This window comes from Scyliorhinus torazame, chromosome 8 (genome assembly GCF_047496885.1).
Source record: "Scyliorhinus torazame isolate Kashiwa2021f chromosome 8, sScyTor2.1, whole genome shotgun sequence".
In the NCBI taxonomy this organism is placed as follows: Eukaryota; Metazoa; Chordata; class Chondrichthyes; order Carcharhiniformes; family Scyliorhinidae; genus Scyliorhinus; species Scyliorhinus torazame.
In genome coordinates, this window is record NC_092714.1 from 109,120,748 (window position 1) to 109,148,657 (window position 27,910).

The 27,910-nt window shown below is 47.7% G+C and overlaps 1 protein-coding gene across 2 annotated transcripts in view; it reads right to left on the reverse strand.

The window, feature by feature from the left end:
- The window catches only part of LOC140428032 (superoxide dismutase [Cu-Zn]-like), a 168,459-nt gene that overhangs the window by 134,725 nt on the left and 5,824 nt on the right, over window positions 1-27,910 (reverse strand). For both annotated transcript variants that reach the window (XM_072514005.1, XM_072514004.1), the window contains exon 2: window positions 5,192-5,285. In XM_072514005.1, the coding sequence (XP_072370106.1) occupies window positions 5,192-5,285 (94 nt within the window). The remainder of the gene's footprint in view (window positions 1-5,191; window positions 5,286-27,910) is intronic.

Genomic DNA, 27,910 nt, shown 5'->3' on the forward strand with positions numbered 1-27,910 from the left:
AGGAGCGGGAGCTTCGGGTCGTGAAGGCAAAGGCAGCCGAGAATGAGGACGACATACAGGGCCTGGTGGTGAAGACGGAGACGCATGAGGCACATCAGAAACGATGTGTGGAAAGGTTGGAGGCACTGGAGAACAACGCAAGGAGGAACAACCTGAGGATTCTTGGTCTTCCTGAAGGTGTGGAGGGAGCGGACGTCGGGGCATATGTGAGCACGATGCTGCACTCGTTAATGGAAGCGGAGGCCCCGGCGGGTCCGTTGGAGGTGGAGGGAGCATACCGAGTGATGGCGCGAGGGCCAAGAGCAGGAGAAATTCCCAGAGCCATAGTGGTGAGATTCCTCCGTTTTAAGGATAGAGAAATGGTCCTTAGTTGGGCAAAGAAAACTCGGAGCAGTAAATGGGAGAACGCGGTGATCCGCGTTTATCAAGACTGGAGTGCGGAGGTGGCGAGAAGGAGGGCGAGCTTTAATCGGGCCAAGGCGGTGCTTCATAAAAAGAAGATAAAATTTGGAATGCTGCAAATGGCAAGACTGTGGGTCACATATCTAGGGAGGCACCACTACTTTGAGACGGCGGATGAAGCGTGGACTTTTATTGTGGAAGAAAAACTGGAATGAGCGGGTTATTAAAAAGAACGTTTGAACAAAGTGGTGGGGCGAATGTGGGGGGCAAAGAGGGGGGTTAAAAAGGGGGGAAAGAGGAGTTTTATGTACTAATCCTGCGATGTGGTAACTTTTCTCTCTTCCACAGGTGGTGATGGGGGGAGGAGGGGAGGTGGAGGAGATGGGGCGTTGGCCATTGGGGGCGGGGCCAAGGGAGAAGCGCGGGCTTGGTTCCCGCGCTGTGATAATCATGGCGGGAATAGAGAAGCAGGAAGGAGGGGGCGTCGCACGGTGCGAGCCGAGGTCACGGGGGGAAGCCGAGGTCGGCCAGAGTTTGCTGACTTCTGGGAGCAACATGGGGGGAGTAATTACGCTAGCGGGGGATCTAGCGGGGGGGGTGGGAGGGGGGAATTACTGGGTTGCTACTGCTGGGGAGAGGGGGGAGCTGGTATGGGAGGGGATGGGCGGGGGGGGGGCACCGCCTGGGGGAGATACAGCTGCGTGGGAACCGGGTGAGGAGCTGGAAAAAGGTGATGGCTAATCGACAAGGGGGGGGGGTAGAAAGCCCCCCAACCCGGCTGATCACGTGGAACGTGAGAGGGCTGAACGGGCCGATAAAGAGGGCACGGGTACTCGCACACCTTAAGAAACTTAAGGCAGATGTGGTTATGTTACAGGAAACGCACCTGAAACTGATAGACCAGGTTAGGCTACGCAAAGGATGGGTGGGGCAGGTGTTCCATTCGGGGCTAGATGCGAAAAACAGGGGGGTGGCTATATTAGTGGGGAAGCGGGTAATGTTCGAGGCAAAGACTAGAGTGGCGGATAACGGGGGCAGATACGTGATGGTGAGTGACAAACTACAGGGGGAGACGGTGGTTTTGGTAAACGTATATGCCCCGAACTGGGATGATGCCAATTTTATGAGGCGGATGCTAGGAGTATACGGCTATAGCCATTTCGGATCCACACTGGGTAGACTTGGAGATAGGGGAGGAAACAGGAGGGCGCCCACCCTGGAGAATGGACATGGGACTAATGGCAGATGAGGGGGTGTGTCTAAGGGTGAGGGGGTGCATTGAAAAGTACTTGGAACTCAATGATAATGGGGAGGTCCAGGTGGGAGTGGTCTGGGAGGCGTTGCAGGCGGTGGTTAGAGGGGAGCTGATATCAATAAGGGCACATAAAGGGAAGCAGGAGAGTAAGGAACGGGAGCGGTTGCTGCAAGAATTTTTGAGGGTGGACAGACAATATGCGGAAGCACCGGAGGAGGGACTGTACAGGGAAAGGCAAAGGCAACATGTAGAATTTGACTTGCTGACTACGGGCACTGCAGAGGCACAATGGAGGAAGGCACAGGGTGTACAGTACGAATATGGGGAGAAGGCGAGCAGGTTGCTGGCACACCAATTGAGGAAAAGGGGAGCAGCGAGGGAAATAGGGGGAGTGAGGGATGAGGAAGGAGAGATGGAGCAGGGAGCGGAGAGAGTGAATGGAGTGTTCAAGACATTTTATAAAAAATTATATGAAGCTCAACCCCCGGATGGGAGGAAGAGAATGATGGGCTTCTTGGATCGGCTGGAATTTCCCAAGGTGGAAGAGCAGGAAAGGGTGGGACTGGGAGCACAGATCGAGGTAGAAGAAGTGGTGAAAGGAATTAGGAGCATGCAGGCGGGAAAGGCCCCGGGACCGGATGGATTCCCAGTCGAATTCTATAGAAAATATGTGGACTTGCTCGCCCCAGTATTGACGAGGACCTTTAATGAGGCAAAGGAAAGGGGACAACTGCCCCCGACTATGTCTGAAGCAACGATATCGCTTCTCTTAAAGAAGGAAAAGGACCCGCTACAATGCGGGTCCTATAGACCTATTTCCCTCCAAAATGTAGATGCCAAGATCCTGGCCAAGGTAATGGCAATGAGAATAGAGGAATGTGTCCCGGGGGTGGTCCACGAGGACCAAACTGGGTTTGTGAAGGGGAGACAGCTGAACACGAATATACGGAGGCTGTTAGGGGTAATGATGATGGCCCCACCAGAGGGGGGAACGGAGATAGTAGTGGCGATGGATGCCGAGAAAGCATTTGATAGAGTGGAGTGGGATCATTTGTGGGAGGTGTTGAGGAGATTTGGTTTTGGAGAGGGGTATGTTAGATGGGTGCAGCTGTTGTATAGGGCACCGATGGCGAGCGTGGTCACGAATGGACGGGGATCTGCATATTTTCGGCTCCATAGAGGGACAAGGCAGGGATGCCCTCTGTCCCCATTATTGTTTGCACTGGCGATTGAGCCCCTGGCGATAGCGTTGAGGGGTTCCAAGAAGTGGAGGGGAGTACTTAGAGGAGAAGAACACCGGGTATCATTGTATGCGGACGATTTGCTACTATACGTGGCAGACCCGGCGGAGGGGATGCCAGAAATAATGCGGATACTTGGGGAGTTTGGGGATTTTTCAGGGTATAAATTGAACATGGGGAAAAGTGAGTTGTTTGTGGTGCATCCAGGGGAGCAGAGTAGAGAAATAGAGGACCTACCGTTGAGGAAGGTAACAGGGGACTTTCGTTACCTGGGGATCCAGATAGCCAAGAATTGGGGCACATTGCATAGGTTAAATTTAACGCGGTTGGTGGAACAAATGGAGGAGGATTTTAAGAGATGGGATATGGTATCCCTGTCACTGGCAGGGAGGGTGCAGGCGGTTAAGATGGTGGTCCTCCCGAGATTCCTCTTTGTGTTTCAGTGCCTCCCGGTGGTGATCATGAAGGCTTTTTTAAAAAGGATTGAAAAGAGTATCATGGGTTTTGTGTGGGCCGGGAAGACCCCGAGAGTGAGGAAGGGATTCTTACAGCGTAGCAGGGATGGGGGGGAGGGGCTGGCACTACCGAGCCTAAGTGAGTATTATTGGGCCGCTATTATTTCAATGGTGAGTAAGTGGATGGGAGAGGAGGAGGGAGCGGCGTGGAAGAGATTAGAGAGGGCGTCCTGTAGGGGGACTAGCCTACAGGCTATGGTGACAGCCCCATTGCCGTTCTCACCGAGGAACTACACCACAAGCCCGGTGGTGGTGGCTACACTGAAGATTTGGGGACAGTGGAGACGGCATAGGGGAAAGACTGGAGCCTTGGGGGGGTCCCCGATAAGAAACAACCATAGGTTTGCCCCGGGGGGAATGGATGGGGGATATGGAATGTGGCAAAGAGCAGGAATAACGCAACTGAAAGATCTGTTTGTTGATGGGAAGTTCGCGAGTCTGGGAGCGCTGACCGATAAATATGGGTTGCCCCAAGAGAATGCATTCAGGTATCTGCAACTGAGGGCTTTTGCGAGGCAACAGGTGAGGGAATTCCCGCAGCTCCCGACACAAGAGGTGCAGGACAGAGTGATCTCAAAGACATGGGTGGGGGATGGTAAGGTGTCAGATATATATAGGGAAATGAGGGACGAAGGGGAGACCATGGTAGATGAACTAAAAGGGAAATGGGAAGAAGAGCTGGGGGAGGAGATCGAGGAGGGGCTGTGGGCAGATGCCCTAAGCAGGGTAAACTCGTCGTCCTCGTGTGCCAGGCTAAGCCTGATTCAGTTTAAGGTATTACACAGGGCGCATATGACTGGAGCACGGCTCAGTAAATTTTTTGGGGTGGAGGATAGGTGTGCGAGGTGCTCGAGAAGCCCAGCGAATCATACCCATATGTTTTGGTCATGCCCGGCACTACAGGGGTTTTGGATGGGGGTGACAAAGGTGCTTTCAAAAGTAGTGGGGGTCCGGGTCGAACCAAGCTGGGGGTTTGCTATATTTGGGGTTGCACAAGAGCCGGGAGTGCAGGAGGCGAGAGAGGCCGATGTTTTGGCCTTTGCGTCCCTAGTAGCCCGGCGCAGGATATTGTTAATGTGGAAAGAAGCCAAGCCCCCGGGGGTGGAGACCTGGATAAATGACATGGCAGGGTTTATAAAGCTAGAGCGGATTAAGTTCGTTCTAAGGGGGTCGGCTCAAGGGTTCACCAGGCGGTGGCAACCGTTCGTCGAATACCTCGCAGAAAGATAGATGGAATGGAAAAAAGAAGGCAGCAGCAGCAGCCCAGGATCGGGGCGGGGGGGGGGGGGGGGGGGGGGGGAGGAACCAGAAGGACTCTCAGGGTTGTTAATATATACTGTATAATATGTATAGGTCGTTGCGACAGATAATTATATATTGGACTGTTAAATTATATTTTTGGAGAGTGTTACTTGTGATAAGGCAGTTGCCAATTAGGGTTAGTATTCATTTTTGTTATTTATTATTTATTCATTTTTTGTTTATAAAATAGGTCATTGTTATTTGTGTTGTTATAATATTGTGTAAAGGATGCACAATGTACTGTGTTGGTTGACCAAAAATTTTCAATAAAATATTTATTTTAAAAAAAAGAAATTGTATAAACAAATAACTTGTGAAAGGAGACCTGTCTTTTGCCTTACTTCCTGAAGGCTAAGGTATGATTATTCATTTTTATTCAGTTGTCCTGTTGGTATAGATTACTACTCAATTATGGCTGTATGAATGTAACAAATATTTTTGTCAATGTAGCTATAAAGTAAAGATATGTTTCATACCATTGGTTAGGTCTCCAAAACTGTGAATGTGAAGGCCATGCTTTCCAGGAGGCAGTCCAGTAAATTCCCCTTTTACAAGCACACATTCAGTTACCTACAAAATCCAAATTCCACATTCAACAAATGATGCTGGTATTAGAAAGACAATTTGACAACAGCTATTGTGCGCAATATAGATTGGAAATTAGCAAATAGGAATACAATGCCTGACTTAATACAGATGAGTGGCAAACACTGTTTTTAAATGTTGCAAGTTCATCAAATATCCTGAAAGTTGTATTACAAGGGTCCATCTGTACATATGCAATTGAACTGTGGTTTGTACACATTAATGACATCTTGTTCACCAATTTAAACTGCAAAATGCGGTTGTATACATACATTCAGGAAGTCATTAGGATTTTGCAGCTGACTTAAGAAATACACAAAAGAGTGCAAAACAGGGCTGAACATTTCAGAATAAATTACCATTGCATCCCAAAAAATATAGCCAAGATGCACAAGAGTTCAGTCAACGGGTCAACTGGGTTAAAAAGTGGCACAAATGATAAAAAAACACCAAAGATGTAAGTGACAACAAATGTTTTCTATATGGAAGGATTTAAAAACGAAGACAAGGAGATGAATGGATGTGATGAATGTAGGAATTTCAGATATATTGTATTGCATTTATTTGGCACAGTAAGGGTTAAAAGCCTGGAATAGTATGTGACTGCTGCAGTCATGTTTTTAAAAATCCTGGTTTAAAAGACAGCTAGGTTTTTTGCAATCAAAGCATCGCAGTTTGGGCTAATAGACTTTATTTATATTAAGAGGGTTCCCTGCGGAGTAGTTAATTAGAGACATTATGTTCAGCTGTAGTTAATGGGAGGAACCAGGGGTCGTCAGGTGATGATGTTTTTCAGAGTTAGTATTTGACTGGAAGGGGAACGGAGAAGGTTTCTGCATTATTCTGACAAGAGTGTTTGGTCTCTTTCTTTCAAGCAGTCTCAAAAGATCTCTCTTTCTCAAAGTGAAGTCCAGGACATCTCTTTACAGCAAGTATTCCTTATATGTATTTTAAAGTGGATTGTGATTTGAGTGGAAATAAAGGTAGCAGTTAATGGTTATTGTGTCACAATATCAATTAGCATTGTTTAAGGGGTAATTGTAAGCTATTTTCATGTGTGATGGTTGAAGATATTTCAGTATTATCCCTATTTTACATGAAATCACTCCTGGAGCAGGGTATCCTTTCCTCAGTCTTACACAATCAAAATAAAATGTTGGGGTTTCTGTCCAACATCCTAGCCACTGTTGAGGTCTGGTCCGGCATTGTAATATTTATGAAAGAGCACGAGAACTACATTGAAAGAATAGACATGTTTTCAGATCAAAATAATATTTGGGAATTTTTTTTTAATTTAGAGTACCCAATTATTTTTTTCCAATTAAGGGGCAATTTAGCATGGCCAATCCATTTACTCTGCACATTTTTGGGTTGGGAGGGTGAGACCTATGCAGACACGGAGAGAATGTGCAAATTCCAAACAGGCAGTGACCCAGGGCTGGGATCGAACTTGGGCCATCAGCGCAGTGAGGCGACAGTGCTAACTACTGTGCCGCCCCTGATATTTTGGAATTTAAAAGGTGAAAGAGATGTCCAGACTTACAAGAAGACTGAAATGCAATTCTGCAAATGGGGATTGGCCCAGAACTATATGACGTGCCAACAAATGTCCTTGCTCTCAACAAGACAATAGATGTGCCATTAAAAACAATCAACAAGTTGGAGAAAAATGTCAACCCTAAGTCATGAGAGATAGTGGAAAGCCAAAAATTTAGAACTAGACTGGTGGCAAAGTGATTGGCGAGTATATAGTGGCACTGAAAAATTTGTTACATTGAAACTTTGGCAAGTCCTTAGACCATGTATTGAGATAGATGTGTGTGTGGACTGGTGAATGAAAAGAATCTAATCAAAGTTATTAAATACATATCTTAAATTTGAGCTAGCATGCAAGAATTCTTTTTAGAATAAAAGAAGGCATCAAAAGGTTTTTGGGAGGAATTTTCATCATTTCCAAGTGACCAGAAAAGCTTCTGCCCACAGCAAGAAAGTTTCCACCAAGCCTAAAGCAGGGAGACCCAGTCAAAAGACAGCAGTTTATTGATTTATTATCCCTGTAAAGTCATCCATGTGGCACAGGCAGGTCAACACAGAAATTCTAAATGCCTTAATTGTCAAAAGATGAGCCATATTGCAATGTCCAAATTAGAGGAAAGTCCTTCAAGTTGTCCATTTGTTATTGTGAGATATGTCAACTAACCAGGTAAGGAATGACTGTGCAATTGAAGCTTGACCACAAGAATATTTTTCCTGTTGAGATAATCAAGAAGCTTGATTAGATATTGAATAACTATCGCAACACTTTCAAGGACAGTTACGAAGGCATATTCGATGTGGAAGCGCACAACTGAAGCAACCCCAATGAACGACCAAGGCTGGGAAAGTTTGTTATGCTCTCAAAGCCCACATTTAAGAGGGACTAAAGAAGATAGAGAAATACTGTGCTAGTGAAAACTGAGTACAATGATTGGTGAACAGCAATTGCAGTTGTATTCACAAAACCATGTGTCTGTACAGAAGCTACAAAGTCAAAATCAACCAGCCAGTGGATGATAAGTTGTATCCATTGCTGACCTCCCAAGATTTATATGTAGAGTTAGTAGGATCCAAGGTATTCACACAATTGGATTTATCTCAAGCTTTTACACAGCTGAGTCTGGGTCGAGAAAATAAACTATCGCATGATAGTCACATGCATTGGGTTATACTCCTAGATGCAATTGCCCCATGGTGTGAAGTTTTCTCTAAAAATCTTCTAAGCTACCATGGAGTGCAAGGAATGTGCATTGCCTGTGCAATCAGGGTGGCATGTTGATCAAAAGATGAAGAAAATCTTCCAAGTGCGAAAGAGGCTCATTGATTACAATGCAAAGTTGAAAAGCAGAAAGTGTGTTTTTTGTGCAATCCAAGATAGTTTATCTTGGCCTAAAAATCAATGAAAAAGGGGCCACAGCTAGTAAACGGTAGCGGCGACAGTCAATGCTCCATAACCCATGGTTCAATACTACTTAATTTCTGTGTCGAAAAAAGTATATGAACAAATGGTTGGGCAGTATTTGACCAGAGTTCAGACAAGGAACTGAAACTGTTCCACAATTGTCACATAAAATGGTGTGATCAGGACTGCATTACTGGAGGTTGCAGAATGGTGGTACCTGGTGCTTCAAGAGATAGCATTCTGGCAGAACTCCATATTGAACACATAGTCAGCATGAAATCCACAGCAAAAATGAGCAGCACGTGGGTACAGTGGTTACCATTGCTGTTGCACACTGTCAGGGACCCATATTCAATTCCAAACTTTGTGACTGTCGGTGTAGAGCTTGCACGTTCTGCTTGGGTTTCCTCCGGGTGCTCCGGTTTCCTCCCACTGTCCAAAAATGTGCAGGTTAGGCGGGTTGGCCATGATAGAATTGCCCCTTAGTATCCAAAGATGTGCAGGTTAGGTGGGGTTCCGGGTTTCAGGGTTGGCGTAGCAGAGTGAGACTGGATAATATTCTCTGTTGTAGAGTCAGGCATACTCGATGGGCCAAATGGCCGCCTCCTGCACTGTAGGGAGTCTATGAAAAGGACTTGTAAATGGTGTGGTTTAACCATGATCTTGTAAAACTGCAGAAATACGCCATCTAAAACTCCTGGTAGAGTCATCCATTTCAATGAGCTAGGAGACGTTTGTTAAAAAGGAAAATTATAATTTCTTGTGCTCATCGATAATTATTCGAAGTGCATTGAAGTAAAGCACATGGGTCAAAAATCAAATGTTGAATGAATAGTTGAGTTGTGGCCTAATTTTACTTGTCATGTATTACCCAAGGGATTTCTCAGGTAAAGGCCCTCAATTTAATTCTGCTCCATTCCCAAGTTCCATGACAAAAACAGTATCAAGCTGACATCGGCCATCAGATCCCAGGATCATCCAGCAGCAGTCGCCGACCGAGGAAGCGAGGGAAACGCGGCGGTCTGCAGGTTAGACTGAAGCGACACGGTTTCAAGACCCCTCTCCCCAGCATACTCCTGGCAAACGTCGAAGCGATCGAAAACAAGCTGGATGAACTTAACGCCAGACTTACCTCTCAGAGGGAAGTAAGAGACTGCTGTGTGCTCTGTTTCACAGAGACATGGCTCACCCCCGCCTCACCGGACTGTGCCATACAACCTGAAGGCTTCTCAATTCACCGGGCGGACCGCACGGCATCATCAGGCAAAGCGAAGGGTGGAGGGGTGTGCCTCCTCATCAACTCCTCCTGGTGCTTGGATGTGGCGACTCTGGCGACCTACTGCTCCCCAGACCTGGAATACCTGACCGTGAAGTGCCGCCCATATTATCTTCCACGTGAGTTCACTTCAGCCATTATCACAGTGGTCTACATCCCACCCCAGGCAGTAGTGAGGAAGGCGCTGGACGAATTATACACAGTAATAAACAACTACGAAACAGAACACCCGGAGGCCTTGTTCATCGTGGCCGGAGACTTCAACAAGGCCAACCTCAAGAGTGTACTGCCAAAATTCCACCAGCACATCTCCTGTCCCACCAGGAGCGACAACACTCTTGACCACTGCTACTCAAAAATCAAGGGCGCCTACCATTCCATCCCCCGACCGCACTTTGGGAAATCAGACCATAAGACGGTGCTCCTTCTCCTGGCATACAAGCAGAAACTCAAGCGGGAGGATCCAGCTAAGAAGGTTGTGCAGTGCTGGTCCGAGGAGACAGAAGAGCTCTTACGTGACTGCTTAGAGACAGTGGACTGGTCCATATTTAAGAACTCAGCGACCAACTTAAATGAGTATGCCACCACCGTCACAGACTTCATCAGCAAATGTGTGGACGACTGCGTGCCAAAGAAAGCAGTACGTGCGTTCCCCAACCGGAAACCATGGCTCAATCGCGAGATTGACTCCCTACTGAAGGACAGATCTGAGGCGTTCAAGGCAGACGACCCTGACCTATACAAGAAATCCAGGTACGACCTCCGCAAAGCCATCCGGAATGCCAAGAGAGAATATCAAACCAAGCTAGAGTCACAGACAGACTCTCGGCGGTTGTGGCAAGGACTAAACAACATAACGGGCTACGAAGCGAAGCCGAACAGTATCTCTGGCAGCAGCGCACCCCTCCCCGATGAACTCAATGCATTCTATGCTCGGTTCGAGCAGGTAACCAACAATCCGCTGGCGAGTGCCCCAGCAGCCCATAATTCACCAATACACACCATCACAGCTTCCGAAGTCAGATTGGCGTTCCTGAAAGTGAACTCTCGGAAGGCGACGGGCCCAGACGGGATCCCTGGTCGTGCACTCAGAGCCTGCGCGGACCAGTTGGCAGAGGTATTCACAGACATCTTTAACCTGTCCCTACTCCACTCCGAGGCCCCCACCTGCTTCAAGAAGACCACCATCATACCGGCACCAAAGAAGAACCAGGCAACGTGCCTCAATGAGAACCGACCAGTGGCCCTGACTTCAGTCGTAAGGAAGTGCTTCGAGAGGTTGATCATGAAGCGCATCACCTCCATACTCCCAGAACGCCTTGATCCACTGCAATTCGCATACCGCTGCAACCGGTCCACATCAGACACCATTTCCCTGGCCCTACACTCATCCCTCGAGCATCTTGAAAACAAGGACTCCTACATTAGACTCCTATTTGTTGACTACAGCTCCGCCTTCAACACCATAATCCCAGCCAAGCTCCTATCAAAGCTCCAAAACCTAGGACTTGGCTCCCCACTCTGCAACTGGATCCTCGATTTTCTGACCAACAGACCACAATCAGTAAGAATGAACAACAACACCTCCTCCACAATAGTCCTCAACACCGGCGCCCCGCAAGGCTGCGTACTTAGCCCCCTACTCTACTCCCTGTACACACACGACTGCGTGGCAAAACTTGGTTCCAACTCCATCTCCAAGTTTGCTGACGATACGACCATAGTGGGCCGGATCTCGAATAACGATGAGTCCGAATACAGGAGGGAGATAGAGAACATAGAACATAGAAAAATACAGCACAGAACAGGCCCTTCGGCCCACGATGTTGTGCCGAACCTTTGTCCTAGATTAATCATAAATTATCATTGAATTTACAGTGCAGAAGGAGGCCATTCGGCCCTTTGAGTCTGCACCGGCTCTTGGAAAGAGCACCCTACCCAAACTCAACACTTCCACCCAACACCAAGGGCAATTTGGACATTAAGGGCAATTTATCATTGGCCAATTCACCTAACCCGCACATCTTTGGACTGTGGGAGGAAACCGGAGCACCCAGAGGAAACCCACGCAGACACGGGGAGGACGTGCAGACTCCGCACAGACAGTGACCCAAGCCGGAATCGAACCTGGGACCCTGGAGCTGTGAAGCAATTGTGCTATCCACAATGCTACCGTGCTGCCCTTGAGAACAAATAAATCTACACTATCATTTTACTGTAATCCATGTACCTATCCAATAGCTGCTTGAAGGTCCCTAATGTTTCCGACACAACTACTTCCACAGGCAGTGCATTCCATGCCCCCACTACTCTCTGGGTAAAGAACCTACCTCTGATATCCCTCCTATATCTTCCACCTTTCACCTTAAATTTATGTCCCCTTGTAATGGTTTGTTCCACCCGGAGAAAAAGTCTCTGACTGTCTACTCTATCTATTCCCCTGATCATCTTATAAACCTCTATCAAGTCGCCCCTCATCCTTCTCCGTTCTAATGAGAAAAGGCCTAGCACCCTCAACCTTTCCTCGTAAGACCGACTCTCCATTCCAGGCAACATCCTGGTAAATTTTCTTTGCACCTTTTCCAAAGCTTCCACATCCTTCCTAAAATGAGGCGACCAGACCTGTACACAGTACTCCAAATGTGGCCTTACCAAAGTTTTGTACAGCTGCATCATAACCTCACGGCTCTTAAATTCAATCCCTCTGTTAATGAACGCGAGCACACCATAGGCCTTCTTCACAGCTCTATCCACTTGAGTGGCAACTTTCAAAGATGTATGAACATAGACCCCAAGATCTCTCTGCTCCTCCACATTGCCAAGAACTCTACCGTTAACCCTGTATTCCGCATTCATATTTGTCCTTCCAAAATGGACAACCTCACACTTTTCAGGGTTAAACTCCATCTGCCACTTCTTAGCCCAGCTCTGCATCCTATCTATGTCTCTTTGCAGCCGACAACAGCCCTCCTTACTATCCACAACTCCACCAATCTTCGTATCGTCTGCAAATTTACTGACCCACCCTTCAACTCCCTCATCCAAGTCATTAATGAAAATCACAAACAGCAGAGGACCCAGAACTGATCCCTGCGGTACGCCACTGGTAACTGGGATCCATGCTGAATATTTGCCATCCACCACCACTCTCTGACTTCTATCGGTTAGCCAGTTCGTTATCCAACTGGCCAAATTTCCCACTATCCCATGCCTCCTTACTTTCTGCATAAGTCTACCATGGGAACTTTATCAAATGCCTTACTAAAATCCATGTACACTACATCCACTGCTTTACCTTCATCCACATGCTTGGTCACCTCCTCAAAGAATTCAATAAGATTTGTAAGGCAAGACCTACCCCTCACAAATCCGTGCTGACTATCCCTAATCAAGCAGTGTCTTTCCAGATGCTCAGAAATCCTATCCTTCAGTACCCTTTCCATTACTTTGCCTACCACCGAAGTAAGACTAACTGGCCTGTAATTCCCAGGGTTATCCCTAGTCCCTTTTTTGAACAGGGGCACGACATTCGCCACTCTCCAATCCCCTGGTACCACCCCTGTTGACAGTGAGGACGAAAAGATCATTGCCAACGGCTCTGCAATTTCATCTCTTGCTTCCCATAGAATCCTTGGATATATCCCGTCAGGCCCGGGGGACTTGTCTATCCTCAAGTTTTTCAAAATGCCCAACACATCTTCCTTCCTAACAAGTATTTCCTCGAGCTTACCAATCTGTTTCACACTGTCCTCTCCAACAATATCGCCCCTCTCATTTGTAAATACAAAAGAAAAGTACTCGTTCAAGACCTCTCCTATCTCTTCAGACTCAATACACAATCTCCCGCTACTGTCCTTGATCGGACCTACCCTCGCTCTAGTCATTCTCATATTTCTCACATATGTGTAAAAGGCCTTGGGGTTTTCCTTGATCCTACCCGCCAAAGATTGTTCATGCCCTCTCTTAGCTCTCCTAATCCCTTTCTCCAGTTCCCTCCTGGCTATCTTGTATCCCTCAAATGCCCTGTCTGAACCTTGTTTCCTCAGCCTTACATAAGTCACCTTTTTCCTCTTAACAAGACATTCAACCTCTCTTGTCAACCATGGTTCCCTCACTCGACCATCTCTTCCCTGCCTGACAGGGACATACATATCAAGGACACGTAGCACCTGTTCCTTGAACAAGTTCCACATTTCACTTGTGTCCTTCCCTGCCAGCCTATGTTCCCAACTTATGCACTTCAATTCTTGTCTGACAACATCGTATTTACCCTTCCCCCAATTGTAAACCTTGCCCTGTTGCACGTACCTATCCCTCTCCATTACTAAAGTGGAAGTCACAGAATTGTGGTCACTATCTCCAAAATGCTCCCCCACTAACAAATCTATCACTTGCCCTGGCTCATTACCTAGTACTAAATCCAATATTGCCCCTCCTCTGGTCGGACAATCTACATACTGTGTTAGGAAAGCTTCCTGAACACACTGCACAAACACCACCCCATCCAAACTATTTGATCTAAAGAGTTTCCACTCAATATTTGGGAAGTTAAAGTCGCCCATGACTACTACCCTATGACTTCTGCACCTTTCCAAAATCTGTTTCCCAATCTGTTCCTCCACATCTCTGCTACTATTGGGGGGCCTATAGAAAACTCCTAACAAGGTGACTGCTCCTTTCCTATTTCTGACTTCAACCCATACTACCTCAATAGGGTGATACTCCTCGAACTGCCTTTCTGCAGCTGTTATACTATCTCTAATTAATAATGCCACCCCCCCCCCCCCACCTCTTTTACCACCCTCCCTAATCTTATTGAAACATCTATAACCAGGGACCTCCAACAACCATTTCTGCCCCTCTTCTATCCAAGTTTCCGTGATGGCCACCACATCGTAGTCCCAAGTACCGATCCATGCCTTAAGTTCACCCACCTTATTCCTGATGCTTCTTGCGTTGAAGTATACACACTTCAACCCATCTCCGTGCCTGCAAGTACTCTCCTTTGTCAGTGTTCCCTTCCCCACTGCCTCATTACAAGCTTTGGCGTCCTGAATATCGGCTACCTTAGTTGCTGGACTACAAATCCGGTTCCCATTCCCCTGCCAAATTAGTTTAAACCCTCCCGAAGTGTACTAGAAAACCTCCCTCCCAGGATATTGGTGCCCCTCTGGTTCAGATGCAACCCGTCCTGCTTGTACAGGTCCCACCTTCCCCAGAATGCGCTCCAATTATCCAAATACCTGAAGCCCTCCCTCCTACACCATTCCTGCAGCCACTTTTGTTCAACTGCACTCTCTCCCTATTCCTAGCCTCGCTATCACGTGGCACCGGCAACAAACCAGAGATGACAACTCTGTCTGTCCTGGCTTTTAACTTCCAGCCTAACTCCCTAAACTTGTTTATTACCTCCACACCCCTTTTCCTACCTATGTCGTTGGTACCAATGTGCACCACGACTTCTGGCTGCTCCCCCTCCCCCTTAAGGATCCTGAAGACACGATCCGAGACATCCCTGGCCCTGGCACCCGGGAGGCAACATACCTTCCGGGAGTCTCGCTCGCGACCACAGAATCTCCTATCTATTCCCCTAACCATTGAATCTCCTACAACTATTGCTTTTCTATTCTCCCCCCTTCCCTTCTGAGCCCCAGAGCCAGACTCAGTGCCAGAGACCTGGCCGCTAGGGCCTTCCCCCGGTAGGTCATCCCCCCCAACAGCATCCAAAACAATACTTGTTTTGAAGGGGAACGGCCACGAGGGATCCCTGCACTTTCTGCCTGTTTGTTTTTTTTCCCCCTGACTGTAACCCAGCTATTCTTGTCCTGTACCTTGGGTGTGGTTACCTCCTTGTAACTCTTCTCAATCACCCCCTCTGCCTCCCGGATGATCCGAAGTTCATCCAGCTTCAGCTCCAGTTCCCTAACACGGTCTTTGAGGAGCTGAAGTTGGGTGCACTTCCCGCAGGTATAGTCAGTGGGGACACCGGTGGTATCCCTCACCACCCACATCCTACAGGAGGAGCATGTAACTGGCCTAGCCTCCATCCACTCTTACCTGACAGAATATAGCTGCCCTGTGGACTAACTAGATCTCCGCCCTCCGACCCTGCTCCCAGTCAGCTACACTTTTCTTGTAAACTCCTGGCTCTCTTCTCACTCTTTGCGGAAATGTCGGAAACAAAATGAAAGGAGCACCTTACTCCCTCCTCACCTAACTCCCTCGGTCACCAAACTCTCACTATCGCACTCAAATGCACCAAATTCAGCACTCGGTGCAAACAAAGTCTGCACTGTAGGGGATCACTTTTATACTGTAAATCTAGCCTCTGAAAACTGGCCTAATCCAATTAACTAAATAACAAGCTCCAGCTGCAAGTGCCTACAAGTAGAAGCCTGTTTAAAGCTTATTGAAAATTCACCTTCTTCTAAACCAAACAGCAACTTTTAAGTTAATTAACTAAATAAAAGAAAGACTAAACTTTAGATAAAAATGAAGCCTTATACTCCCTCGGTCACCAAACTCTCACTATCGCACTCAAATGCACCAAATTCAGCACTCAGTGCAAACAAAGTCTGCACTGTAGGGGATCACTTTTATACTGTGAATCTAGCCTCTGAAAACTGGCCTAATCCAATTAACTAAATAACAAGCTCCAGCTGCAAGTGCCTACAAGTAGAAGCCTGTTTAAAGCTTATTGAAAATTCACCTTCTTCTAAACCAAACAGCAACTTTTAAGTTAATTAACTAAATAAAAGAAAGACTAAACTTTAGATAAAAATGAAGCCTTATACTCCCTCGGTCACCAAACTCTCACTATCGCACTCAAATGCACCAAATTCAGCACTCGGTGCAAACAAAGTCTGCACTGTAGGGGATCACTTTTATACTGTAAATCTAGCCTCTGAAAACTGGCCTAATCCAATTAACTAAATAACAAGCTCCAGCTGCAAGTGCCTACAAGTAGAAGCCTGTTTAAAGCTTATTGAAAATTCACCTTCTTCTAAACCAAACAGCAACTTTTAAGTTAATTAACTAAATAAAAGAAAGACTAAACTTTAGATAAAAATGAAGCCTTATACTCCCTCGGTCACCAAACTCTCACTATCGCACTCAAATGCACCAAATTCAGCACTCAGTGCAGAAGCTAGTGGAGTGGTGTAGCGACAACAATCTCTCCCTCAATGCCAGCAAAACTAAAGAGCTGGTAATTGACTTCAGGAAGCAAAGTACTGTCCACACCCCTGTCAGCATCAACGGGGCCGAGGTGGAGATGGTTAGCAGTTTAAAATTCCTATCGGTGCACATCTCCAAAAATCTGTCCTGGTCCACCCACGTCGACACTACCACCAAGAAAGCACAACAGCGCCTATACTTTCTCAGGAAACTAAGGAAATTCGGCATGTCCACATTGACTCTTACCAACTTTTACAGATGCACCATAGAAAGCATCCTATCAGGCTGCATCACAGCCTGGTATGGCAACTGCTCGGCCCAGGACCGCAAGAAACTTCAGAGAGTTGTGAACACCGCCCAGTCCATCACACGAACCTGCCTCCCATCCATTGACTCCATCTACACCTCCCGCTGCCTGGGGAAAGTGGGCAGTATAATCAAAGATCCCTCCCACCCGGCTTACTCACTCTTCCAAATTCTTCCATCGGGCAGGAGATACAGAAGTCTGAAAACGCGCACGAACAGACTCAAAAACAGCTTCTTCCCCACTGTCACCAGACTCCTAAATGACCCTCTTATGGACTGATTTCATTAACACTACACCCTGTATGCTTCATCCGATGCCAGTGCTTTTGTAGTTACATTGTATATGTTGTGTTGCCCTATTATGTATTTTCTTTTCTTCCCTTTTCTTCCCATGTACTTGATGATCTGTTGAGCTGCTCGCAGAAAAATACTTTTCACTGTACCTCGGTACATGTGACAATAAACAAATCCAATCCAATCCAATCCAATTATACCTTTACCCTTATTTACTATCAGAAATAAATGGAGCAACAGAAAAATCTGGCAAGATAGTTAAACAAGCACTTAAGGAACTGCATCGGTGTTCAGATTTCAGATGTAAAAGCAGCTGGCTCATTTTCTTCAGAAGAATAGAACAACTCCATGCTTCACATAGCGTATACACTCACATTTTGAAAAAGAGAAGTTTAAGGAAACATTTGAGTCTGGTTCTACTGCACTTGATTGTTCAGTCAAACACAAACAGTTCGATCACAATGTCAGCATGATACAAATAAAAGAGGATCTGTTTTTAGCAAAAATTTACATTTTTGATTTGAGTAGCCATCACAAGTCACATAAATGGGATGTGGTTCATAGTCATACAGTAAAGAGACCCTCCAGCCCATGGAGTCTGCACAAACAAAACTACACTAATCCCACTTTACAACAGTTGGCCCATAGCCTTGAATGTTATAACATTTCAAGTGCTCATCCATCTATTTTTTTTTAAAGATTGTGAGGTTTCCTGCCCTACTACCCTCCCAGGCAGTGCATTCCAGACTCTGACCACTCTGGGTGAAAACATTTTCCTCAAATCCCCTCTACATCTCCTGCTCCTCACCCTAAAATTATGCCCCCTCGTATTGGCCCTTCAACAAGATGCACAGCTGCTTTCTATCCATACCCCTCATAATCTTATACACCTCAATCAGGTCCTCCCTCAGCCCTCTCTGCTCTAAAGGAAACAACCTGAGCCTATCTTCATAACTCAAATGCAACATCCAGGTGAATCCCCTCTGAAAACCCACCTTTCTGCACCCAGCCAATAGCCCTGTAGCTCACAGCACTTAAAGGTGCAGAAGCAGATACTTACAAGTTTAGGGTCTGCCTCCACCACCAGCAAGTTGAGCAGCAAATTCCAGACACCCACTACCCTCTATGTAAAAAAGATCTTCCTCACGTCCCCTCTGCACCTTCTGCCACATATCTTGAATCATGTCCCCTAGTTCTAGAATTCTCCACCAGGGGAAACAAATTTATCTTGTCCACTCTATCTCATAATTTTGTACACCTCAATCAAGTCACCCCTCCTCAGCCATCCAAGGAAAATAACCCCAACCTATTCAAACTCTCCCCATAGCTATACTTTTATAGCTCTGACAACATTCATGTAGGACCTTTGTCAAAGGCTTTGGTGAAAAATCATAGAAACTACATCAACTGTACTACCCTCATTTACACACCCAACCACCTTGAAAAATTCAATCAAATTTATGAGGCATGACCTCCCTCTGACTAGGTATGCTGCCTATCCTTGATCAAACCGTGCCTCTCCAAGTGGAGTTTAATTTTCTCCTGGGAAATGGCAATTTATATAACTAAAAGAATACCTGGTTGAAAATTATAAAATCATAAATGTCCACTTAGGTCACATAACCCCAGCAAGGGATGAATCAAAGCATAAGCCGTTTAGTCCAATGCTTATAGTAGTGTGTGAACCAGTTTTGATTTGTGTCTGAAGTACCAAGAGAAAGAACATTGAACTAAAGCCAAAACATTCCAAACCTATTTATTTTAAGCAAAGAGGAAGCCGTCTAACATATTCGTATATTATGAACATATATACAGGTCACAATAGCATCATTAAACATGTGAACTGGCCAACTTGGGTGTCAGGGGCAACACGGTAGCACAAGTGGATAGCACTGTAGCTTCACAGCGCCAGGGTCCCAGGTTCGATTCCCCGCTGGGTCACTGTCTGTGCAGAGTCTGCATGTTCTCCCTGTGTCTGCGTGGGTTTCCTCCGAGTGCTCCGGTTTCCTCCCACAGTCCAAAGACGTGCAGGTTACGTGGATTGGCCATGATAAATTGCCCTTAGTGACCAAAAAAAGGTTAGGTGGGGTTATTGGGTTACGGGGATAGGGTGGAAGTGAGGGCTTAAGTGGGCCGGTGCACACTCGATGGGCTGAATGGCCTCCTTCAGTATTCAGTTCTGAGCCTTGTGGCAGTGTCGAAAGATACCTGGCGACTCTTGAGTAAATGTGATTGAATAGAGTCAAATTAAGAGCCAACCAAAAGTTAGCAACATTTACTGCCGACATCTGACGGGACTCGATTTAGAAGTGGCCTAACCACTCCGAGATAACCCAAAATCTGAATTGAGAATCCAATTGGGAACAGAAAGAAAAACCACAAGCGTCAAAACAGTACTGATCAAGCCTCTGAGATTCGGAAGTGTGTTAATGTATGCGTACTAACAGGGATATAAGGTAAACCTGAGAGATTTTGTTGCGAAAAACTGTTGGGAGTTTTGTAGGCCGGAAATTAGCGTAAGCCGTACCCGTGTTTACATCACCGCTTTATCACCCCCTGTTCCAAATTCATTAGAGATCCTAGTAGAGAGAATGGCAATGAAGGCAATGGAACGTCTTATGAACCCCCAGGAATTTGAGGTCGCAGCGGCCAGTAGAGTGGGACATTGTCCCGTTTGGGAAGAAGAGATCAGGAAATATCTCAAAGGGAAAGGATGGCCCCTTTGGAGTGAATTCTGTGATAATGAGGAAACAGGTCCCGGGAGTATAGGACATACTTGGTGGGAGAACCTGTCAGAGATCCACAAGAAGAGCTTGGGAAAAGCTCACAAGCCGATGGCAATCGTGTCCTGTTTGGCACAATGGCGAGGCACAGAGGAGGTCGTTAGGACGCTCCATAGAGAGATAGAGGAGAGAGACAGAACCAGTGAGGTAGACGTGAGTGAGGTAGAGAAAGAGAATTGAGATCTGAAAGAGTAGTTAGCAGCAAGGGACAGAGAGGTGGATGATGCCAAGTGGGCACATCAGTCTTGTCTCGCGCATTTGAACAGTTTTCAGACACAATACGATAAGGCCTACCAGGACACGCAACGTGCGGCCTTGGTAAGACAAGAAACAGAACAGCAAGTTGAGAAATTGCAGAAGCAGTGCAATGATTTAAAAGCAGCTCTACGAGCACTCCATACTTCCACAACGGAACAAAGGCAGTGCTCCGTAGACCATGCAAAGTGTCAGAAGCAAATTGCAGAACTGCAATCTCTGCTGTCCGTACAAAATAGCTTTCAGAGTACATTCGGGCCCCAATTAGATCAACAAAACGGCCCGATTGGCAGGAATTGAACGAGACTACCCATAAATTCGTCCATGGGACATGTACGCAGGAAAAACCCCAGAAAAGGAAAGCGCCCAACCCCCAACCGAACAGGCAGAACACACCCCCATGAATCCTGTGACCACACACCGCAGGGCCGCAGGAGAAGCAGACTTCCTTTACACAACCCCGTTAACCGTGACCCAATTACTGGACGATTGTGGAAAAATTGCACCGTTCCTTCTCACTTCAGACCCCCACCAATTTTACGTGAAAGTCAGACAACAGGCAACCATGTACGGCCTGGACGAAAAGGAGCAAGTGAAACTCACGGTTTTAAGCCTCGACCCTTCAGTCGTAGCAGCTCTTCCCGATCCACAGGATGTAGGAGGAGGCACACTCCAAGAGATGCACACAGCGATCCTTGATGCGATCGGCTTTAACAGAGGAGACCCCGTAAAAGGCCTCAATAAGTGTAGGCAAAGGAGACAGAGCACCCCACAGCGTTTGCTGGATGTTTGTGGATTCACTTTATCGCAGTTTTTGGAGAGTTAGCCCACGCCCATTTGTCCCCAGATAATATGGCCAAATGGACCCAAATTCTAGTCTCCCACGCCACAGAAGCAGGACGAAAAGCTTGCGCAAATTATGACCCCTCAGATGAGGCCCACAATGAAAAAGGATTTTGAGGAGATTGTCCCGCGCTTGGGAGCAATCAATTGCAGGCAAAACCGCATTTATAACACCCGACGAAGAGCAGGTAGAAATGATCCCAGTTAAGGCACACCAGAACCCCGCATGGGTAAATGAGGGCAGGAGCAGCCAACCCCAGCCCAAAGCTCAGGAATGTTATAATTGTGGCAGCTAGGACACTTTGCACGAGAATGCAACGCGCCCCAGAAGCAGCAGAGATACCAACAGACAGGCACCCTGAAAAAGAATAGGGCAAAGACGATCCATAGCGTTAGCGCCCGTTCAGAGAGTACAGACATTAACGCCACCGACTGACGGTGTTCGGGCTCCCCAACTTGGGTCTGCGACACCCTTTGGGACAAGTCCGGTTAGACCGTTAGTAGCAGGCAAAGTTCGGGGACAACCCGTAGAATTTCTTTGGGACACAGGAGGGTCCCACACCACACTCAATTCCTCCACGATGTTCCAGCGAGACACGTGGCCCACAACAGACACCATCACACTCAGCGGTTTGACAGGCCATTTACAACAGGGACACATCACAGCCCCTGTAGCAATACAGATAGGGAACATCGCATCCAAGCACCCCGTAGTTTTAGTTGATCTGCCCCAGACAGCAGAACATATCCTTGGGATCGACTTCATGAGCTACCATAACCTTTCTTTTGAACAAGTGTGTATGAAAAATGGCAAAGGCAGCACGAGCCCCCGCCACGCTCTCAGTAGGAGAATACGTAAATAGGATTAGCTCAGTAGGAGACTTCTGGTTCGACCCTCGAGCCATTAGTGCAGACAAACAGGTTAGGGCAGCATTTGCACAGCACAAGCACGACTGTGGCAGTTTTACTGGCTTTGTGAACGTTGCAGGTCCCAACCCTAAACCCCAGAAGCAGTACGGATTTCCCCAGGAAACAGAGGGAGAAAACTCCAAAGTAATAGAGAGTTTGTTGGATCAAGGCGTACTCAGATCAGTAGCCTCCACAAACAACGCACCGATTTGGCCCGTCAGGAAACCGGATGGATCATGGCGACTGACCATTGATTACCGGGAACTGAACAAAGTAACCCCAGCAGCAGCCCCCACCGTAGACACGAGTCCCGAGACCATGCTCAAACAGGGAATCCAGTCAAAAATGTTTTCGGTTTTGGACATTAGTAATGGCTTCTGGTCCATTCCATTGGCTAAAGCGTGCCAGTACAAATTCGCCGTTAGATTCCAAGGGCAACAATATACGTGGACGTGCCTTCCACAAGGCTTCCACAACTCCCCCTCCATTTTCCACCGACAGCTGGCAAATGGATTAGCAAAATTTTCCCGCCCCGTTTGTCTGGTCCAGTATGTAGACAACTCGTTACTACAGACAGACACAAAGGGAGAGCACATTTCGCTTCTCGACGAACTCCTCGCACTCCTAAAAGAAATTGGTTGGAAAGTCAATAAACGCGAGATCGAGCACAAGAGAATTGACTCGATCGTCAAATTGCCCCTTCCCACACAATGTCTCAGCCCTCCGGTCATTTTTAGGACTAGTTGGTTACTACCGAAACCATATTGACGGTTTCGCCACTAAAGCAGCGCCCCTTTCCGAACTTCTCAAGAAGCAGGCAAGTTGGGAATGGCTTCCATAGCATACAGATGCCGTGGATGCTTTAAAAAGAGCACTCAGCACAGCCCCCGAACTACAGGACCCAGATCCACATTCCCCGTACGCTATCGAGGTAGCAAGCACCAACCGAACCATTTCGGCCATGCTCCTCCAGGAACGCCACGACCAGTTATGCCCCGTAGCATACGCCTCACGCATGTTAGACCCCATAGAGCAAGGATTTTCTGCCTGTGAATGGCGCCTGCTCGCAGTTTGTTGGGCAGTACAATACTTCGCATACATTACAGGACTCAACCCCATCACCATCCTCACAGAACACACACCGACACAGCTATTGTGAGACGGCCGACTTAAAGATGGCGCAGCCCGTTGGACCCTTCTTTTACAGGGACGGGACATCACGGTAAAGAGAACCAAAACCCACACATTACTTGCCGATAATCTGCAGTATGCAGGCACCCCTCGTGAATGTGAGATCATCACCACTAAACAGAAAACAGGCCCATTTATTCCCAAAACACCCCCCAAGAAAACAGGTAGTACACCCCAGAGACCTCACCCCACAGACACGTGCGCACCCCTGAAGATATATGTGGATGGCTCATCCACAGTGTTAAATTGAGAATTACCGGTTGCGGTATATATGTAGAGGACGCGCAGGGTCGCGCCCTAGATGAGATTTCCTTAAAGTTGCCAGGATACTTAAGCTCGCAGGCAGCAGAGCTGGCAGCAATTGCATATATTGTAGACCACCCAGACTCGTTCCCGACCCTAGCAGACATCTACTCAGACAGCTTGTATGTCTGTAATAGTTTGACAGAGTTCCTACCACTCTGGGAAACAAGAGGATTGTTTCCGCGGACGGTAAACCCCTACCCTCAGCCCCATTACTCCGCCATATCTTTGAGACAGCGAACGATAGGAAATATGGCAGAATTAAGGTTCGCAGTCATCACCATTCTTCCCCCCCTGGTAACGTTAAAGCAGACGCCCTAGCGAAGGCAGGCTCCAGGCACGGTTATTTTTGGAACCCCCCCGAAAGCACCCCAGTACACGCAGTTCAGATCTCACAGACCAACATTCAGGATTTAGCGAAGGCCCAGAAAGAGGATGAGAAACTCAGGGAAGTTTTAAAGGGAACCTTCCCAGCCACATACGACAAGTTTAAAAACGCAATAACCACACATGATGGTGTGATTTTAAAGGATGGCATTTATACAGTTCCAAGCCAGGACAGGAACCAAATCATTTGTCAATTCCATGACAATCATGGACACCAAGGAATTGAACCCACCCTAGCCCACCTCAGACCGCTTTGCTGGTGGCCTGATTTAAAAATTGATGTCATACACTACGTAGAGAAGTTTAATCTGTGCACAGAACAATCTGGACAGATATGCAAAAAAGGCTCAACTTAGCCATACCCGCCCCGTTAATGGACCCTGGACAAATCTCCAGATAGATTATATAGGACCCCTACCCTGGTGCAGAAATGGTTACAAGTATGTGTTGGTGGTCATAGACACCTTCACAAAATGGGTGGAAGAATTTCCGTCAAGAACTAATACGGCCAAGGCAACGGCTAAAATATTGACACACCACATCTTTACAAGATGGGGCCTCCCACACAGTATAGAGTCCGATCAAGGCTCCCATTTCACCAGACGTGTAATGAAAAACGTCCTCACAATTTTCGGAATTACACAAAAGTTCCATATCGCATACCACCCCCAGTCAAGTGGTATTGTAGAACGAATGAATAGGACATTGAAAGCCACCCTCAGGAAAATGGTACAGCAAAATAATAGCACCTGGGATTAAGTACTCCCATTTGCTTTGATGTTTTTACGAAACACAGTATCTACATCCACAGGATACACCCCCCATGAAAGGCACTGAGTATTTATTGGGACTGGATTTGACCAGCCCCGCAGTTACAGCCCTCACGCATGGAAATGCAGTTACACAACTAGTCCAGAACATAAAGGCAGCCCAACTCGCAGCAGCAGTGAGACTTGGAACCAGGAAGAAACAGAACAAGGCTAGTTTCGACAAAACAGTACATGCCACTGAGTTTACAGTAGGGCAACAAGTTATGCTTTCCCTTTACAACCCCAGTTCATTCCTCTCCCCCAAATTTTCCGGACCGTACTCCATTTTGGACAAAGTCAGCCCCTCAGTATACAAAATAACCTATCCCAATGTCTGCGTGGTTTCATATAAACCAGCTCCAGGCTTATGGCTCACAGAATAACCACACACACCACATCCTGCTCGCAGCAGCAGACGATCATTCCCCGCCCACAGATGACGTATTCCTACCCTCCCTGAACAACTCCAGCCCGCCCTCAGGCATGACTTCAACTCCGCCCCCACAGGCACGACTCCGCCTCTCCCTTCCCTCAACCAGCAGCGAGAGTGATAGCGATCAGGATGACGATAGCCACAGCACACGTTACTCCTACACCCCTGCACCAGGCCCCACTCCCAGTGAATCTGAGCATGATTCTACCGACCCATTTGAGATCACTTATATCAAAGCCCCTGACCCAGACCCACCGCCCGACGATTATGGATTGAAGCATAGTAGCTCCAACCTCGACACACGATTCTGGCACCGAGACAATTCGTTCAGGCTCATCCGCAATGATGAGATGGGCCCCAATTCGCCCCAAGCAGCTTTAGCACGGTTACTACAGACAAGAGTTTGGCAGCCGGGAGAAGATGATGACTTAGAGTCTGACTCCCACCAAACCAATCCCTTTGCGACCCTGTTCGCTATTGAGCAGTGGGGTGTCCAGATGATGGAGAAAAAAGGAACCGATGGAGAGATACGGTGTCCTTTCTGATGGAACCTGCACCATGTTTGTTCGTTGGTGTTATCGTTCAGTGTTGTGTGTAAACTCGGAAAATTTTCACGGCCCCACGTCACCACCCCCTTTGATGCCCAATGGCTGTTAGAAGAACTAGTTTGTCCCCAGAAACTTGTTAATGGAACAAGTTTGTCCCAGACAATAAGCTGTGCGATATTGGAGGCATTCCCTGGCCGGCAGGCGATTCACTCTCCTCACTGACCAATGGTCAGTTGCCTTCGTGTTCAGTGGCATACAGTGGGGCAAGATCAAGAACGATAAGATATTGAGGTGGAGGATCGAACTCCCCACCTACAACTATGATATCCAGTATCGTCCTGAGAAGCTTAATGAGCCCCCAGATGCCCTTTCCCGCGGTACTTGTGCCAGTGCACAAGTAGACCGACTGCGGGCCCTCCACAATGACCTCTGTCACCCAGCTTTTCCATTATATGAAGGCCCGCAACCTGCCTTACTCCATCGAGGAGGTCAGGACCAGGACCAGGGACTGCCAGGTCTGCGCGGAGTGCAAACCACACTTCTATCGGCCAGACAGAGCACGCCTGGTAAAGGCCTCACGCCCCTTTGAACGCCTCAGCATTGATTTTAAAGGGCCCCTCCCCTCCACTGACCGTAAAGTGTACTTCCTCAACATCCTTGACGAGTACTCACGTTTCCCTTTCGCCATCCCATGCCCAGACATGACCTCTGCCACAGTCATCAAGGCCCTGAGCAGTGTCTTCACCTTGTTCGATTTCCCCACTTACATCCATAGTGATCGGGGTTCCTCCTTCATGAGCGATGAGCTGCGTCAGTTCCTGCTTAGCAAGGGCATCGCCTTAAGCAGGACTACCAGCTACAATCCCCGGAGGAACGGGCAGGTGGAGAGGGAGAACGCGACGGTCTGGAAGGCCGTCCTTCTTGCCCTACGGTCTCGAGATCTCCCAGTCTCCCGCTGGCAGGAGGTCCTTCCCAATGCGCTCCAATCCATCTGGTCGCTTCTCTGCACCGCTACTAATGTGACCCCCCCCCACGAGAGGATGTTTGCCTTCCCCAGAAGGTCCGCCTCAGGGTCTCGCTCCCGACCTGGCTGACGGTTCCAGGGCCCGTTCGACGACGACGATGACATGTGAGGACTCATAAGTCGTATCCTCTGGTAGAGCGGGTCCTTCTCCTCCATGCAAATCCCCAGTTCGACTACATGGCTCACCATGACGGGCATGAGGACACAGTCTCCCTTCGGGATTTGGCACCCGCAGGTTCCCCAGCAACTGTCACCGGCACTCACGACTCTATTCCTCCCCTCTCCACTACTACTCGACCCGACCCTTTACCCCCTTCCCCCGTTGCTGCCCACCTGCCTGAGAACACAGAAGCTGTATTGCTCCCGGACACGCAGGCCTCAACGCTTCAGCCGACTTCGATACCCACACCACAGCCGGAACTGAGGCGGTCACGGCGGACAATCAAAGCCCCCCGTCAGATTCAATCTCTGACGCAACTTGTTTACTTCACCCCCGCCAGACTTTTTTTTTTTTAAAAAGGGGGTGAATGTTGTGAACCCACTGTGTTGTATTGTGCTGCCAGTGTATTGCCACTATATTTCATGTTGTACAGTTTTGGCTCTGTCCGTGGCTCCTCCCCCTAGGGCCTGGGTATATAAGCTGCCGACCTCTCACACTACCTCATTCTGGGGCACGCTGCCAGCTCTGTTGTAAGTCAATTAAAGCCATAGTTAATTCACTCTGTGTTCTCCGTCTTAATTGATGGCATATCGCACTACCTGACCTGTTGAATATCTCAAGCATTTGTTTTTACTTTAGCTTTCCACAATCCACAGCACAGGTATATTTTGCTTCTGCTCATTTGAAGTCTGCTTAAAACGCATATGTCAGAAGTGAAAACACTATCTTCAGCACTGCCTTCAGCACTTCGCCACAAAACGTAAGCAGAAGGACTTCCGGGTGCGGCGATGACCAGCTAAGTCGCACGTTTCGGCAGCTCCCGGTGGAACGGACTTTTGGGCTCTTGATAGGAGCCCCAACGGCAATTTTAACGGCTGAAAACACCGTGCGGTAAACCAGAAGGGTGTTCCCCCTGGACACGGATGGAAAAAGGAGAGGAAAGTGGCCGGATTGCAGCGGATCCTTTGGAACAAC